The sequence below is a fragment of the Cydia fagiglandana genome, chromosome 19, assembly GCF_963556715.1.
Source record: "Cydia fagiglandana chromosome 19, ilCydFagi1.1, whole genome shotgun sequence".
Taxonomy (NCBI): Eukaryota; Metazoa; Arthropoda; class Insecta; order Lepidoptera; family Tortricidae; genus Cydia; species Cydia fagiglandana.
Genome location: NC_085950.1, coordinates 2,674,564 through 2,691,725, shown reverse-complemented (window position 1 = coordinate 2,691,725; position 17,162 = coordinate 2,674,564). Strand labels below are relative to the sequence as shown.

Sequence of the window (17,162 nt, the reverse complement as noted above, 5' to 3'; positions counted from 1 at the left end):
CGATCGAAAAGTCTTCGGAGCAAGATCGCGGTCCGGTAAGCCCGTCTGGGAAAGCTTTTAGACTTACTACTTTTTCTGAACGTACCCTTTGCCACCGCTGTTGTCACTGTCAAACGTTAACTGTCAGTGTCATTTCATTTCTGATATCGGGCTATGGCTACTAATAATACCGGGAAGACGCTGTTTTTTTCTTGCTAATTACTTATTCTGTTCTTTTTACTGACTGCCAAAGGCCTTGAGGCTGCTATTTCTCTAATATAATATAACATTAGCACTGTTACTGTACATTCGTATTGTTGTGGTATTTGTCATTCTCACGCACTGCACGGCTGCCGTGATGGACGTGATGCGCGCGTGTCGCTGCTGCCTGCGGTGTGCTCCGGACAAGGACCTGACGACGCCGTACACACATCTCGGCAAAACGGAGATATATGCCGACATGATCAGAGAGAGCTTCGATATACATGTAAGTAAAAGACAATCTAGTTATTGAAACATCTACATAAAACTAAAATTGTGAAAACTTAAATATTTTTGTTTGAATAACTTAACTTGCAGCTGGTGGTGGGCGGCTCGGGCTCGTGCGGCATCTGCTCGGCGTGCGTGGGCCGCCTGCGAGACGCGAGCGACTTCAAGCTGCAAGTGCAGCGCAGCCAGGCGGAGCTGCGGGCGTGGCTGCAGGGAGGGAGCCACGTTAAAGGTAGGGAACCACCACCCATCAAACAAGTAGTGAATTTCAGTCATTCTTTTTGAGGTCTATTGAACAACTATGTTACAATCATACTTTGATCTGTACTGTTAGATTGCGGCACCATACACACTTCTTCTGCGGGTTGACATTCCAATATCTTGCCAAATACTTTAAAATCACTGTTTGAGCGTAACTTTTACAAGATTATAACGTAATCAGTGTTGTGTTTGTTTGCTCTAGAGGAAGAATCTGCAGTCGAGTCAGAAAATCCAGAAATGCAGGATGAAGAAGGGACCGGTGATGCTGTATCGGGTATGTCTACTCTACAATAAATGCAGTAATATTCATATTCATTTAATCCATTGTTCTCATGTTCTTCCATTAAGTATAAGTATCTCAGTAAACTGCCTTAAGTGATTAAAAATATTACAATAGTTATACATAAAAATTCCCAGTGATACCACTGAACCGAGTTGGTAGTAACTACTGGGAATTTTATTTTTGGGAAAATAAATCCCACTAGTCACCAAAGTGGTGGAACCTGGTGGGAGTAACCCGATCCATCAGATACAGTAATTATTAAGAATTAGAAGACACATGTACAAACAGCAACACTCCTAGCTGTCCATCGGTCGACCTTATTACAAAAGGCATAAGGTCCACCGATGGACAGTTAATAGTGTGGGCGATGGTATGTGTGTGTAAGTTGTTGGCATTGTGGGCCGAGGCCACATCTTCTGTTAGCTTGTATTGTATTGTATTGTAGCTCGGGCGATTTTCCGCAACTCGACGTCTTGCGCCTATTTTGCGTGATAGGGGGTGGGCTAGTCTTGCCAGCCCAGCTCCTCGAGGAATCCTATCAAACCTTTGATGTTGAGTAGGACCTCGGGGAGGTCACTCGGGGATCCGAGATGTTTTGCCCTGTATGGGGCCAATCCGCTGCATTCCAACACCACGTGAGAGGCTGTTTCTTCTTCCTCCATGCATCCACGGCATAGGGGACTGTCTGTGACACCTGTTATAAAAAGATGTTTGTTAAAAAGTCCATGACCTGTTATGACACTGGTTACCATACTCAGTCGAACCTTTCCTAGTTGAAGGAGCGCCCTTGTGAGCTTACCGTTCATGCTAGGCATGGCCTGCTTGGCCTGTCTGCATCCAGTTTGGTTTAGCCAGTGTTCTGTGTGTAGTTTCCCTGTACGTGCCAGCAGCATTGAGCGTACCTTACTAAACGGTATCGGGAGGATCGGTTCCGGGCCTATCGCCCCCGCACCCGATCCTTGTCTGGCGAGCTCGTCCGCGGCGTCGTTACCTCGGGATCCACTGTGTCCTTTGATCCATTGTAAGGTGATCTTATTGTTCTGACATACCTCCATTAGTCGTTCGTGGCATTCGTGTATAAGTTTGGATGTGACTATATGGCTTTTTAGGGCCATTAAGACTGCTCTGCTGTCGGAGAGTATGCGGATGGAGGATCCTACTACCTTCCTTGCAGTGATGGCAGCCGCCGCGTTAATGATGCCCATGCACTCAGCCTGGAATACCGAGTTATGGGCTCCTAGCGGAGTGGTGATTGACATGTTCAGGTCTTCTGAAAAGGTTCCAGAGCCTGATCCGCTGTCTGTTTTGGACCCATCAGTGAAGATTCTCAGCTCCCGGGGATTGAGTCCTTCGTAGTTGTCGTCCTCAAATAATTGTATTTTGTACCTTTTGTCAAAGATGGCTTGTTTGTGAATTCGATCCGTGCCCGCCATGAGCACTGGAAATTCGCTGTATACTTTTTCCAGGCATGCTGTGTGAAGAGCTCCTGTGGTGTTAGACCATATATTGAGGGTTCGTAACCTTACCGCTGAGAGACTGGCCTCTTGTTGTATGTGTAGGTGCAGCGGTGAAAGGTTTAGCATGACCTCCATGGCTGCAGTCGGAGTGGACCTCGTGCAGCCAGTGGTGGCCGCGCATGCGAGCCTCTGGAGTCTTTGTAGCTTGTCTCGTACGTTGCCTAGGTTTGTTCTTGGCCACCAAACCAGAGCACCGTAGCAGAGTAGGGGGCGGATTATAGTCTTATAGAGCCAAAGGGTAATTTTCGGGTTGAGTCCCCACCTCTTACCAATCATCCTTCTGCACTGCCAGAAGACTACTCCCGCCTTGTCTATGCGTTTGTTGATGTGATTGTTCCAGTTGAGTTTACTGTCGAGCGTTAGCCCTAAGTACTTAACTTCGTCGGTCAGCTGTAGCTCAGTCTGGAAGAGTGTTGGTCTGGTAAAGTTGCCAAGTGCCCTTTTATTGGTGAACATTACCATTTCTGTTTTGGTGGGGTTAACTGATAGGTCAAAATCTCTACACCAGCGTTCTACGATCCGAAGAGCTGCCTGGGTGAGGTCGCATACTGTACTGGCAAATTTACCTGATATTAATATTGCCAGATCATCAGCGTAGCCTATTGTGTAGAAGTGTTCCTCGTTCAGTTTGGTTATGAGGTTGTTGACTACTAGGTTCCACAACAGAGGTGAGAGAACTCCCCCTTGAGGGCATCCCCGCACCGCCGCTACGGCCTGCGGTTCACCTACATACCTTATTGTCCTTTGATTTAGCATGTTCATGATCCACTTTATTAGTCCAGGTTCAGCGCCGTGGCTTTCCAAGGCGTTCCCTATACTGGAAAAGTGAGTCTTGTCAAAAGCGCCCTCTATGTCAATGAAAGTGCCGAGGCACATTTCTTTGCCGTGGATGGCTCTCTCAATGCGGCTTACAACCATGTGAAGAGCCGACTCCGTAGATTTACCTGAGCTGTACGCGTGCTGGTTGTTGTGCATCGGTATGTTCTTTAGCGCCCGGTCCCTCAGGTCCCTGTCGCACAGTTTTTCCAAAGTTTTCAGCAGGAATGATGTGAGACTGATGGGCCTAAAGGATTTGGCAGCTGTGTAGTCGTTCTTACCTGGTTTAGGTATGAATACCACATTCACATCTCTCCATCTCCTGGGCACGTACCCCCAGGCTAGGCAGGCTGCCATGATGTCGGTCAGGGTTTCCTGGATGAGTCCTAGACCCCACTGTAGGAGAGCGGGGAAGATCCCATCCGGACCAGCCGCCTTGAAGGGATGGAAGCTGTCTATGGCCCACCTGAGTTTCTCAGCCGTGACGACTCTGTGCGCCATTTGCCAGTTGTTGTCCGTTGTACTGTATTCCTCGTCCTGCTGATCTGCATCGGCGAGACTTACGCATCCTGGAAAGTGAGTTACCAGGAGAAGGCGTTGGGTCTCTGCAGGGCTAGATGTGTATGTGCCATCGGGTTTACGCAGTGAGCCCAATTGTGATGTGGGCTTGTGCGCTAAGGTTTTCCTCACCCGGTTGGCGTGGTCAAGTGTTTCAATGCTGTTAGCTTGTTCCAAGCCCTCACTTCATGGTTGCTAATGGGCATTAGGTTCACAGTAGCGGTTACTAGGTTTGAATAGCTTGTGGTTTAACTGGCATGTTACTCTCTCTTCTTAATCGCTCCCCCATTGCTGAGGATCGTGACTCCACTTGCGATTTATAAATTGCCTCCAACTGTTGCGGTCTGATGCTTGATGGAAGGCGGTGGTAACAGGTAGCTCCAGCTGCACGGTGGCTCGGCTTGTATGGAGAAGGGGTCATAAGTCGATTTCTCCAAAAGTATCAAAGATACCCTCAAAATAAAAATATGTTCGTGTTTATTGTTTAAATATCTACTAAAAAAACAGTAATAAATAGTTTTACTTTGTATATTTTAGCATAAAAAAAAATCTAACTGATAACAAAAAACTATGCAAAATACATACTACTTTAAAGGCTTATAAAAATACAATAAAAAAATAAATTATAACGTATTCTTGAATAATATAATAAAACAAATAGTTTTTATCAATTATATTGTAAAAATCTATATTTAAAATTAAAACTTATATATTTACAGAGATGCTAATATCGTACAAATTATGCAACGCAAAATATTTTACGTCACGTGTCAGTTACCTTAAAAAACTAACCTAGGTCAACTAATGCTTTAGATTCGTCTAAAATGTATTTTAAACATCTAGTTAAATAAGTACACATTGTGACAACTATTGATTTTTTGTTTTTGGTAGTTTCCTACGGCCCGTAATCATAGGGTTCGAATTTACTAGAAAATGATTTAAGAGATTCGTATTTGTCTTGGTGCGCGCACACAATTACTTTACCATACGAAGGTAAAACAGGATAAACCCGAAAATTTTATAAAAGTACGTAGTAACAAATATTGGTGTTTTGTTAGTATAGCTTCTGTGAGAAGAGATAGCACATGCATCGTAAGGATTTGATTGGTCTCTAAATTAGCTAATATTCGTCAGGTTGTTGACTGCTGCTGCATCCAAGGATGCTAGTGCTGCTAATCTTCCGTGTTTTGACCGCTTACTACAAGCCGAAAATTCCTTTTTTAGCCATCCGGCTGAAGTAGAGGGTTCCGAATTGCCCGATGATGACGGTTGTCCCAATTCAATATTTAACGTATTTTCAGTCACCTTATTTTTAATGGCAAATTAACACTTTGCTTCTCACTTAACCAGTCCAAATGTTTCTTAAGAACTAGACAATTAGTTCCCGAAGAAGATTTCCAATAAAATACACGTCGACTACAAAAATGTACTTAATGATGCTATACAAATTACTTGTATCCACATTTTCTACATCTGGCACCATTCCTATTAGTTGTTGTAGCACTTGACGACGTCTTTCTGTATCTAAACTACTAGTAGAGAGCCATAGTTCAAATACGAATCCCCTTGTGAAAGATCCGACGTACATATCACCTGAAAAAAGAAAGAAAAAGGTAAATTTCCATTCGTAATATTTTCCTAGTAGGTGCTACGCCTTGGCCTACGCAGGCGTAGCAGTCTTATAAAAACTAAATAGGCAATTTACTGCAGAAACAAGTTTATGGCCGTTAATCTAGAAATATCGAGCTTCAAAATGATGCTAGTTTCGTTTTTAAAATCGTGTCTCAAATTAACTAAAAGTTTAAGTCAACAAAATATTCTAATCATTATTCATACGACTTTTTGCCGTGGCGTAGACCCAATATTATGAATATATATTTTATTGTAATACTAAACAATCTATGTAAATCAAAACAACATACCTGATTCTTTAAGCTCCATATTAATAATAGCCACTAAAATCACTATTTAGTCAGGAATGCACCACTAATCACCGATCACTTAATGAGTCTCTGATAAGAGAGCGCGTACAAACGGGAGTTGTGTTCACTTTCTAGGTTCGTTATAGAATGAAGGTAATTACTTATACAGGAACTATTTATACCTAATTAAAGTACGTTTATCGGCAAATTAGAAACAGCCATTAGAAATTTAAAACTACCACATGCATTTTTTTGGATCATGGCCTATGGCCAGCCCACCGTGAGCTGTTCGGAGATCTGGTCCGACCATCTCTTTGGACTTCGTCCTCTAGGTCTTTTACCCTCGACCTTTCCCGTCACCACTAATAAAATAAAATAAAATAAAAATAAAAATAGCCTTTATTACTGAAGTTTTAACATTAATACTTATCTACTTAAAATATACCTTATTTTTCAATATTATATATTACTATTCACTATTTTCTAAGTCCCATCGACAACTTCAGCTTGTCTTTCGACATAGGCCTCCTCCAAGTCCTTCCAGGTTCCGCGGTCTCTTGCTTTCCTGGGCCAGTCCACTCCTCCTATCCTTTTAAGGTCATCTGACCATCTAAGAGTAGGCCTTCCTCTTTTCCTTTTGTGCCCCCTTGGGTACCACTCGATAAGGTCTTTTGTCCACTTATCTAGCCCTTCTCTGATGATGTGGCCAGTCCACCGCCACTTCTGTTGCTTAACCGTCACCACTAGTTTTTCTAAATTGTTGGCCCCTCTTCGTGCGATATGGCCAAAGTAGGTAACAACACGGTGTAGACATATAGAGGACAGACGTTGGGTGTTCTCCATTCTGAGTTCTTTGAGGACCGAAGCGTTTGTGCGGTGGGCTGTCCAAGGAATCCTTAACATACGGCGCCAGCACCACATTTCGAAAGCATCGATCCTCTGCCTATCAGCGGCTTTCAGCGTCCAGGTTTCGGCCCCATACAGAAATATGGAGAAGACAAGTGTGTTACTAATAAACTTGTATGTTTGCCTCAGGTGAAGAGCCCCCGGTCAAGCCGGAGACGCTGGATGAAGATGGAGCCCGGGATATGTTGCGTGAGTACTTAGTTATAATGACAGGTTTACAACATGTGAATAACACTTTCACACGTACAATGAACGACGTTATTTAATACATTTGCGAAAAAATCACTATAAAATAAAATAAAAAATATAGTAAGTTTTTGAACATCCAAACTCTTTGGTGTTTACGTATCAAATACGGTCAGAATTAAATCTAAAAAAGCTGGAAAAGTAAAAAGCAATAATTCGCAAAAACTAAACAGCTAAGAAAAGTAGCACTTTTTGAGCAATTGTATTAAAAAGTATATTTATTTCAGATGAAGAGTTCATAATCAAGCCAGAAACGGTGGATGAAGACGAGATGTCATGTAAGTACCAAGTACCAGGCTATCGATAGATTGTGATGAGTAGAGATTCAACGGATAGTTGTTTGGCCGGATACCGGATATCTGACCTACCCCTCGGCCGAATATCCGGTATCCGGCCGCCGAATATTCGGCCGGCGGAACTATACCTACATTTCGGTATTTCAGGTGCGCATTGTGCAGGTTTTGCTGTTTAATTTATTTTTAATTTTAATTTGACCTGTTTCCTAGTGAACATTTGCGCGGACGCGGACTCATTTTCAGGTTCTAAATGAGTGCATGTGCAAGTCAATGCAGTGTTCAAATTGTTTTATAATAATAAACGAGTATGATTAGGGTTTGCACGACGGATCCGAAATGTATGAGAAGATCCGCGGATCCGGATCCAGATCCGGATCATTTCATACATTTCGGATCCGGATTGCAAACCCTAAGTATGATTATGACCATGACTGTTTCTTAAATTTCGTTTACTCTGAAATCAAGCAATGTTACTATCCGGTATCTAGCCGGATATTAAAATAATGATCGGATACCGGATAGTAACCGAATATCCGGTGCATCTCTAGTCATGACTGTCATGAGAAGGAAACATTTTCTATTTTGGTAGTTTTTCTAATGTCTGTTAGTCTGCTTCTATCTCTTAGCTTTATTCCCGACATGCTCCTCTCCTTACCGGCCATGTCCATACTTACATACTGTATAAGTTGCATAATAATCCGCTACGATACATGGCCGTTTACTTTTGTATTACTATGAGACAACGCTGACGCTAAGGATGGTCAATGTGAGTCAATGAGAGGTCAGTGTCTGGGCTGATATTGGTGACTCTCTTCAGGCGATTTGTCTTGATTGTCCGAGTGGCACTCTTTAGTGGTATGGAGAAAATCTCATGAAACGTCGATTATACTCGTATATGTGAAATTCACTATCACTACACCTTACAAAACAAAGTCCCCTACTGCGTATGTCTGTTTGTGTGTATGTATGTTCGCGATAAACTCGAAAACTACTCGACGGATTTTCAAGCAGTTTTCACCTATCGATAGAGTGATTCTTGAAGAAGGTTTGTGTATAATTTGTAAAGGTATTGAGTAACCCATGCGAAACCGGGGCGGGTCGTTAGTATGCTTCAGAGTTCGATTAAATTGTTTTGTTAATTTGTTTCAGTGTGTTCGGACGGCAGCGCCGCCTGCGCCAGGGAACAGCTCGCGATGACGTGTTCCGTGGTGCTCGAGCGCCTCCGCGGCGACGCGACTGTTCACAGTGGAGACAAGACATACGACTGCGAATACTGCGGAGAAAATATCAGAAATAAGTCGATTTTAATCAAACACATACAAAACACACACTTGTCCACCGGACCAACACCATTTGCTTGTGATTTTTGTAGTTCTACTTTTCAAAGCAAATTTCTTGTAATCGAACACGAGAAAAGCGAACACGGTGTTACAAATTTCATGTGTGCTGAATGTGAGTATACAACAAGTTTCAAGAAAAGTTTGGAGACTCATTTAAAGAGTCACTCAGTTAAGAATAATTTTAATTGTAGTCGCTGTAGTTACACGAGTTCGTGTAAAAGTGATTTGCACAAACACCAAACAATACACATGGCTGGCGAACCTTTTCAGTGTAGCGACTGCGATTTCAAATGCAATCAGAAATCAAAATTACGAAGACACCAGAAGATACACACTGGCGAGAAGCCTTTTACATGTAGCTATTGTGTTAAAAAATTCAGGCGGATGTCACATTTAAAAAGACACCAATTGATACATACTGCGAAGCCATTTCAATGTAGCACTTGCAACTACAAGACCAGGTGGGAAGCAGACTTACGAATTCACAAAAGAATACACACCGGAGAAAAGCCGTACAAATGTAGTCATTGTGACTACAAGTGCAGTCATAAGTTCAACTTACGCACACACGAAAGGAGACATACTGGCGAGAAGCCTTTTCAGTGTAGCCACTGTGATTACAAATGCAGTCTGAAATCAAGCTTACAACGTCACATAAGAATACACACAGGAGAAAAGCCCGAAAAGCCGTACAAATGTAGTCATTGCGACTACAAGTGCAGTCTGAGTTTAATCTTACGACGTCACGAAAGGACACATACTGGCGAGAAGCCTTTTCAGTGTAGCCACTGTGATTACAAATCCACTCAAAAATTTACCTTACAACGTCACGTAAGGAAACACACCGGTGAAAAGCCGTACAAATGTAGTCATTGCGACTACAAGTTTAGTCAGAGTACAAGCTTACGATATCATGAAATGACACATACTGGCGAGAAGCCTTTTCAGTGTAGCCACTGTGATTACAAATGCAGTCGGAAATCACATTTAAAAAGACACCAGACAATACATACTGGGGCGAAGCCATTTCAATGTAGTCATTGCGACTACAAGTGCAGTGATAAGACAAGCTTACGAAATCACGAAAGGACACATACTGGCGAGAAGCCTTTTCAGTGTAGTCACTGTGATTACAAATGCAGTCAGAAATCACATTTAAAAAGACACCAGACAATACATACCAGGCAAAAGCCTTTCAAATGTAAGTAGTGATCGTGATTACAATGTCGTGATATGCAATATATGAATTAATTCCATTCAGGTGTCCATGCAATTTTGCAAATCGTTGTACATGTTTCACGATCTATTTTGAACTTTTGGTGAGTAAGTAAGAGTTTAAATAAAATAAAAAACGTTTTAGGTGAAGTTTCATTTTTGTTACAAGCTTTTATCGCCGACTGTACTTTTCTTTCCACATGCAACACACATCTGATCGACACACTAACAAACCCGAAACACAATTAGTTTGCGTTGTTTTATCTCAGAGTTCCTATGGCCACCTCCTGTCTCCATCATCAGACCAGCTCCATGTCATCATAATATTGCATTGTTATCCGATTTACATACGTATGCAAAATCTCAGCTCAATCGGAAATCGGGAAGTGGGTCAAATTTAGCTTCCATGATTTGACCCACACTAACTAAACTAACATACCTTCATACATACTACAGGGCAAGTTAAATAAAAGCTTGTATTAAAAATGACTGCTTCTAGTTCTCGGGAAGATGTAAAGACATAAACAAACAGTTTATTTTGTTTATTATAGTTTATAAGTCATACTCTTATTTAAAATTAAGCTATAAATGAGTTTTACCTTCAATATACTGTTAGTCATTATTTTATGTATGGTTAAAAAGTTAAATTGTAATGATTTCATAGCTGACTACATATTTTTTATTAAATAAATGCGGCTGTCTTTCATGCCTTTACCTCAGACAATAAACAAAACGGCGGGCAATCTATTTTAACTTTTTTCCTTCGCAAGTGCGATGAAAAACATTGTGTCAAACACAAGCGCCTAAGGGTAAGGGGAGGCCTATGTTCAGCAGTGGGCGTCTTATGGCTGAGATGATGATGATGATGATGAAACACAAGCGCTATGAAAATTGAAAAATCGACTCATAAAACCCCTCTGCCCCGTCCCTGCCCATCGTGATTCTATTGACTCTCTTTAACAATGTTGTCCATACCAGGGGTAGGAAACTAGAGGGTTCGGGCATTGTCGGCTCTTTTCGGCTCAGCATAGCTCCGAGTAATTATTGGGGTTGGCGAAACTTGACGTGCCTTTGGGTTTTGGGTGCAAAGTCACAGATAAGATAATTACTTGAATTTTAACAACCCTAAATAGCCGAAAGGGATAGTGCTATACATTAGAAATGGACAGCACGATTCGTCTTTGAACCGCTGCCAAATTTCGGTAGGTATTGTAGGAAGTTTCTTTTCTCTACGGTAGTACTATTACTTATTCTGTGTTCATACATCTCTTATTACACTATGTAATATAATTTACTTTTGCAAGTGGTAGTAGTGTAGTACTTACAGTATAATCGAACGAGCGAGCGAAGCGAAGCGAAGTTCTTACATTCGACTTGGATCACGCGGCTGGCTAGCGGCACGTCCCGGCATTTCGATGTTTTTAAGCTGAACTGTCAGAAGATAGTTTGATACTCAAGAACTTAAGTAAATTTGTTCTAATTTCAATGAAATTGGGTAAACGTGTAGTTGAGGGCATTATATTTTAGCCATTAATTTTTGAGCAGGCTCGAACAAGAGGTTATTGAGCTAGAAGACCTTAAAATGCTAAAAAGCCATGTGTATGCAAGAAAGTATGGTCCAGTTTGGTATCAAATGAAAGTGCTCGGTTTTTTACACATTTATAACATTGTTTTTATTCATTTTCTTTTTAATGATGACAATTTTGGAATCCAAGATGGCGGCCATGCACTATGTCATAAAACTCGTCATGGGTGTCGTTTTATAGGTTTTAGGGGGCGCAGATTTCGAAAATGATGACCATTTTGGATTCCAAAATGGCAACCATGCATTATGTCATAAAAGTGGTCATGGGTGTCGTTTTATAGGTTTTAGGGGCGCAGATTTCGAAAATGATGACCATTTTGGATTTCAAAATGGCGGCCATGCACTGTGTCATAAAAGTCGTCATGGATGTCGTTTTATAGGTTTTGGGTGGCGCAGATTTCGAAAATGATGACCATTTTGGATTCCAAAATGGCAACCATGCACTATGTCATAAAAGTGGTCATGGGTGTCGTTTTATAGGTTTTAGGGGGCGCAGATTTCGAAAATGATGACCATTTTGGATTTCAAAATGGCGGCCATGCACTGTGTCATAAAAGTCGTCATGGATGTCGTTTTATAGGTTTTGGGTGGCGCAGATTTCGAAAATGATGACCATTTTGGATTCCAAAATGGCGACCATGCACTATGTCATAAAAGTCGTCATGGGTGTCGTTTTATAGGTTTTAGGAGGCGCAGATTTCGAAAATGATGACCATTTTGGATTCGAAAATGGCGACCATGCACTATGTCATAAAAGTCGTCATGGGTGTCGTTTTATAGGTTTTAGGGGGCGCAGATTTCGAAAATGATGACCATTTTGGATTCCAAAATGGCGGCCATGCACTGTGTCATAAAAGTAGTCATGGATGTCGTTTTATAGGTTTTGGGTGGCGCAGATTTCGAAAATGATGACCATTTTGGATTCCAAAATGGCGACCATGCACTATGTCATAAAAGTCGTCATGGGTGTCGTTTTATAGGTTTTAGGGTAGGGGGCGCAGATTTCGAAAATGATGACCATTTTGGATTCGAAAATGGCGACCATGTACTATGTCTTAAAAGTCGTCATGGATGTCGTTTTATTGGTCATGGTCATCATTTTCGAAATCTGCACACCTGTGCTACAAATAAGGTATCCTAGTAAGTCAACAACATCTATATCTATTATCGAAATGTACTTTTGATAGTAGTAGTACGAAATGTAATCTGAAAGAAATCAAGTAATATATTCCTGTAATGAGGGAATAAAGGAATAATTGTAATATTCGAAAAATTGATTCCTGATTCCTCAAATGGAATTGTAGGTACTTAGTAATACGGTGTTGTTAGATTACAAAGTAATCTGGGAATCGGTAAACAGATTACAAAGTAATTTCAAGTAATAGTGGAATCAGGAATCAATTACGAAGTGCCCATCTCGGACTAAGTAGCACTGCATTCAATTGATCTTTTTGGCGAACCGCGAGTTCACAGTTCGGGGCGAACTACTAGTAGATATTAAGTACATTTTTATACTTCCATCACCGGTCCATGTGACACTCGTTGAGGCAGAGAAGGACAAGGCGAGCAGTTCCTACCTTTACTGTTCTTAAGATAAGTACTTATGCGTGGCTTAATTTCCAACTCGGGTAAATCCATTCGACCCTCTCAGCAAATATCTGCCCTATTGCCTTTTCTGAATACTAAAATCGCATAATCTGACAGATTTATTTACCCGAGTTTGAAGTTACGGGAATCTTATGTAACATGGTCTAAGATCCCACATGTATGGTCGACCTTCACCAATCTGTCTGACGGATGAAAATATAATAAATAATAAATAAATATTATAGGACATTCTTACACAGAAATATGAAAGAAAATACGTTCCAGAACATAAATAATCGTCTTAGTGCCAGTTGCACCAACTACATTTGACAGACTGATCATCGTCAGCCGGCGCGCCCCGCGCCTTTACTATGAAACTTTCCATACATAAAAATTTAGCGAACTCTTTAACCCTTTATAAGGCCCGTTGACAGGGACGTGCTATCGCAGAATTTGTTGCAGCTATCAGAAGCCTACATTTCAAAAATCTATTTTAAAAGCAAGTTGAATATTCAATTAATGCAAACGATTTTGAGCCCTATTATTAAAACAGTATGGTTGAATTTCTGATTGAGCGTATGTGGTCGATATATCGCCTCTGCCTTATAAAGGGTTAACGTTCGTAACAGTTTGGTGCAACCGACCCTTATTCGTTTCTGTTTTTTTTTACTGTGTCTCTTCCTCTCTTAGTAATCATCATTCTGTTTGATAAGCTTAGCATCTATGTAGTGTTAGTAAATTAATAATTGTATTTAGTACCTTAAGAGCCCTTCAACGTGCACACTAGCGCCACAGCTTAATAATCGTGATTATTTAAATTTAACGAAAGATATTGAAAAAAGGAGGCCGCTACGGACTGTATTGTGTATTTAAGTACCTTTTGAATACATCAGACTAGTTTTTATGTTGCAGGATTCGTCGATCTAGGAACTTAAAACAAAAACGGCCGTTTTAACTTTGGACGCATAGATTGACGAATCCAGTAACATAAAAACTAGTCTGATGTATTCAAAAGGTACTTAAATACACAATACAGTCCGTAGCGGCCCCCTTTTTTCAATATCTTTCGTTAAATTTAAATAATCACGATTATTAAGCTGTGGCGCTAGTGTGCACGTTGAAGGGCTCTTAAGAGTAGTTAAGTGTAGTATATTTCTGTTATACGTGTTTTAGTGAGAGCTGTTAAGGAAATAAGTGAATGTCCTTAGTGTGTCTCTGTAAACTTATCTCCTGCTCACTTATTTCTGTTTGCTTTCCAAATAAATAAAATAAATAGGGTTGCCTTAGAAAAATATATGGTCAAGGCTATTTTTAATAAATTTTTGAAAAAAAAATATTTCGCCAAATTTCACCGAATTGTCTGACAAACGAAATAAGTTTCGATCGAAAATATACAACTTAAATCAACTGTGTAAAATCTTCGCTGGTCTCAGGTATTGTAAAGGTGGTGAAATAATAAGTGGACTGTAATTTAACGCTGGTTTACTTCCAAAATTACAAGACTACAAAAAGTGGCAAAGTGGAGCCGCTATTAACAGGCGTTCCCCTCTGTCGAAAATAGGCGGCCAATGGTCAACCACATGTCAACCATATGTATGGACTGACGTTTATCTGACATGACGTACCTATACATTTGATGTGCCCCTCCCCCGCAAAAAACGGCAGACTATTTTGTACCGAAAATTTTAGATATGGCGTCTCCATATATCCTCTAAGGGCAAAGTGGATTGTCGTTGGGATTCGAGATGACCAAGTAAGTTTTTTAAAGGTCTATAACTGTTAGTCCGGGAGCCGGCTGCATGAAACAAACCTCATCAAAAAATAGAATATACCTACCCTGTAGAGGTACCTGACATTTAGTAGATTCCAACGCACTTGGTCGGCCTAGGCTTAACCTGGCAGATTTTGTACAAATGGCAAAAACGTTGGACAAAAATTCATCAAAAAAAACCTCATCGAAAAATAGAATGAAACTTGTATGGTAGGATACCTGACCTTGAGGACAGTAAAAAAAAAGTGGTCGGCCTCACCTTAGCCTGGCAGTTTTTGCAGTCCGACCAGATTTATTGGGTCACGTGAGAGCTACAATTTACCTCATCGAAAAATAGAATGAAACAAACGGATTATAATAGCTAAAATAAGCCTGTTGACGTATGTCTTGGTCGGCCTCACCTTAACCTGGCAGTTTTTGCAGTCCGACCAGATTTATAAAAAAATCATCAAAAAATTTTTATCGATAAATCGTATGAAACTTGTATGGTACGATAGCTGCCTTTGAGGACAGTAAAAAAAAATGGTCGGCCAAATCCTGTGTTTGCAGGTTCCTGTGTCCGACCAATTTTGTGGTACCACGTGAGAGCTACAATTTACCTCATCGAAAAATAGAATGAAACAAACGGATTATAATAGCTTAAATAAGCCTGTTGACGTATGTCTTGGTCGGCCTCACCTTAACCTGGCAGATTTTGCAGTCCGGCCAAATTTATAAAAAAATCATCAAAAAAATTTTATCGAAAAATCGTGTGAAACTTGTATGGTACGATAGCTGCCTTTGAGGACAGTAATAAAAAAATGGTCGGCCAAATCCTGTGTTTGCAGGTTCCTGTGTCCGACCAATTTTGTGGTACCACGTGAGAGCTACAATTTACCTCATCGAAAAATAGAATGAAACAAACGGATTATAATAGCTAAAATAAGCCTGTTGACGTATGTCTTGGTCGGCCTCACCTTAACCTGGCAGTTTTTGCAGTCCGACCGTTATGAAAAAATCATCAAAATTTTTTTATCGAAAAATCGTATGAAACTTGTATGGTACGATAGCTGCCTTTGAGGACAGTAAAAAAAAAATGGTCGGCCAAATCCTGTGTTTGCAGGTTCCTGTGTCCGACCAATTTTGTGGTACCACGTGAGAGCTACAATTTACCTCATCGAAAAATAGAATGAAACAAACGGATTATAATAGCTTAAATAAGCCTGTTGACGTATGTCTTGGTCGGCCTCACCTTAACCTGGCAGATTTTGCAGTCCGGCCAAATTTATAAAAAAATCATCAAAAAATTTTTATCGATAAATCGTATGAAACTTGTATGGTACGATAGCTGCCTTTGAGGACAGTAAAAAAAAATGGTCGGCCAAATCCTGTGTTTGCAGGTTCCTGTGTCCGACCAATTTTGTGGTACCACGTGAGAGCTACAATTTACCTCATCGAAAAATAGAATGAAACAAACGGATTATAATAGCTTAAATAAGCCTGTTGACGTATGTCTTGGTCGGCCTCACCTTAACCTGGCAGATTTTGCAGTCCGGCCAAATTTATAAAAAAATCATCAAAAAAATTTTATCGAAAAATCGTGTGAAACTTGTATGGTACGATAGCTGCCTTTGAGGACAGTAATAAAAAAATGGTCGGCCAAATCCTGTGTTTGCAGGTTCCTGTGTCCGACCAATTTTGTGGTACCACGTGAGAGCTACAATTTACCTCATCGAAAAATAGAATGAAACAAACGGATTATAATAGCTAAAATAAGCCTGTTGACGTATGTCTTGGTCGGCCTCACCTTAACCTGGCAGTTTTTGCAGTCCGACCGTTATGAAAAAATCATCAAAATTTTTTTATCGAAAAATCGTATGAAACTTGTATGGTACGATAGCTGCCTTTGAGGACAGTAAAAAAAAAATGGTCGGCCAAATCCTGTGTTTGCAGGTTCCTGTGTCCGACCAATTTTGTGGTACCACGTGAGAGCTACAATTTACCTCATCGAAAAATAGAATGAAACAAACGGATTATAATAGCTTAAATAAGCCTGTTGACGTATGTCTTGGTCGGCCTCACCTTAACCTGGCAGATTTTGCAGTCCGGCCAAATTTATAAAAAAATCATCAAAAAATTTTTATCGAAAAATCGTGTGAAACTTGTATGGTACGATAGCTGCCTTTGAGGACAGTAATAAAAAAATGGTCGGCCAAATCCTGTGTTTGCAGGTTCCTGTGTCCGACCAATTTTGTGGTACCACGTGAGAGCTACAATTTACCTCATCGAAAAATAGAATGAAACAAACGGATTATAATAGCTTAAATAAGCCTGTTGACGTATGTCTTGGTCGGCCTCACCTTAACCTGGCAGTTTTTGCAGTCCGACCAGATTTATAAAAAAATCATCAAA

At 40.6% G+C, this 17,162-nt stretch overlaps 2 protein-coding genes across 1 annotated transcript; one reads left to right on the top strand and one right to left on the bottom strand.

Annotated features, from left to right (window-relative positions):
• LOC134673862 (zinc finger protein 239-like) overlaps nucleotides 1-17,162 on the bottom strand; it is a 116,402-nt gene that overhangs the window by 36,983 nt on the left and 62,257 nt on the right.
• On the top strand, nucleotides 936-11,021 carry LOC134673807 (zinc finger protein 501-like). Its single transcript, XM_063531833.1, has 4 exons — nucleotides 936-1,003; nucleotides 6,861-6,920; nucleotides 7,205-7,255; nucleotides 8,423-11,021. The coding sequence occupies exons 1-4, from the start codon at nucleotides 967-969 to the stop codon at nucleotides 9,820-9,822; spliced, it is 1,548 nt and encodes a 515-aa protein (XP_063387903.1). The 5' UTR covers nucleotides 936-966; the 3' UTR covers nucleotides 9,823-11,021.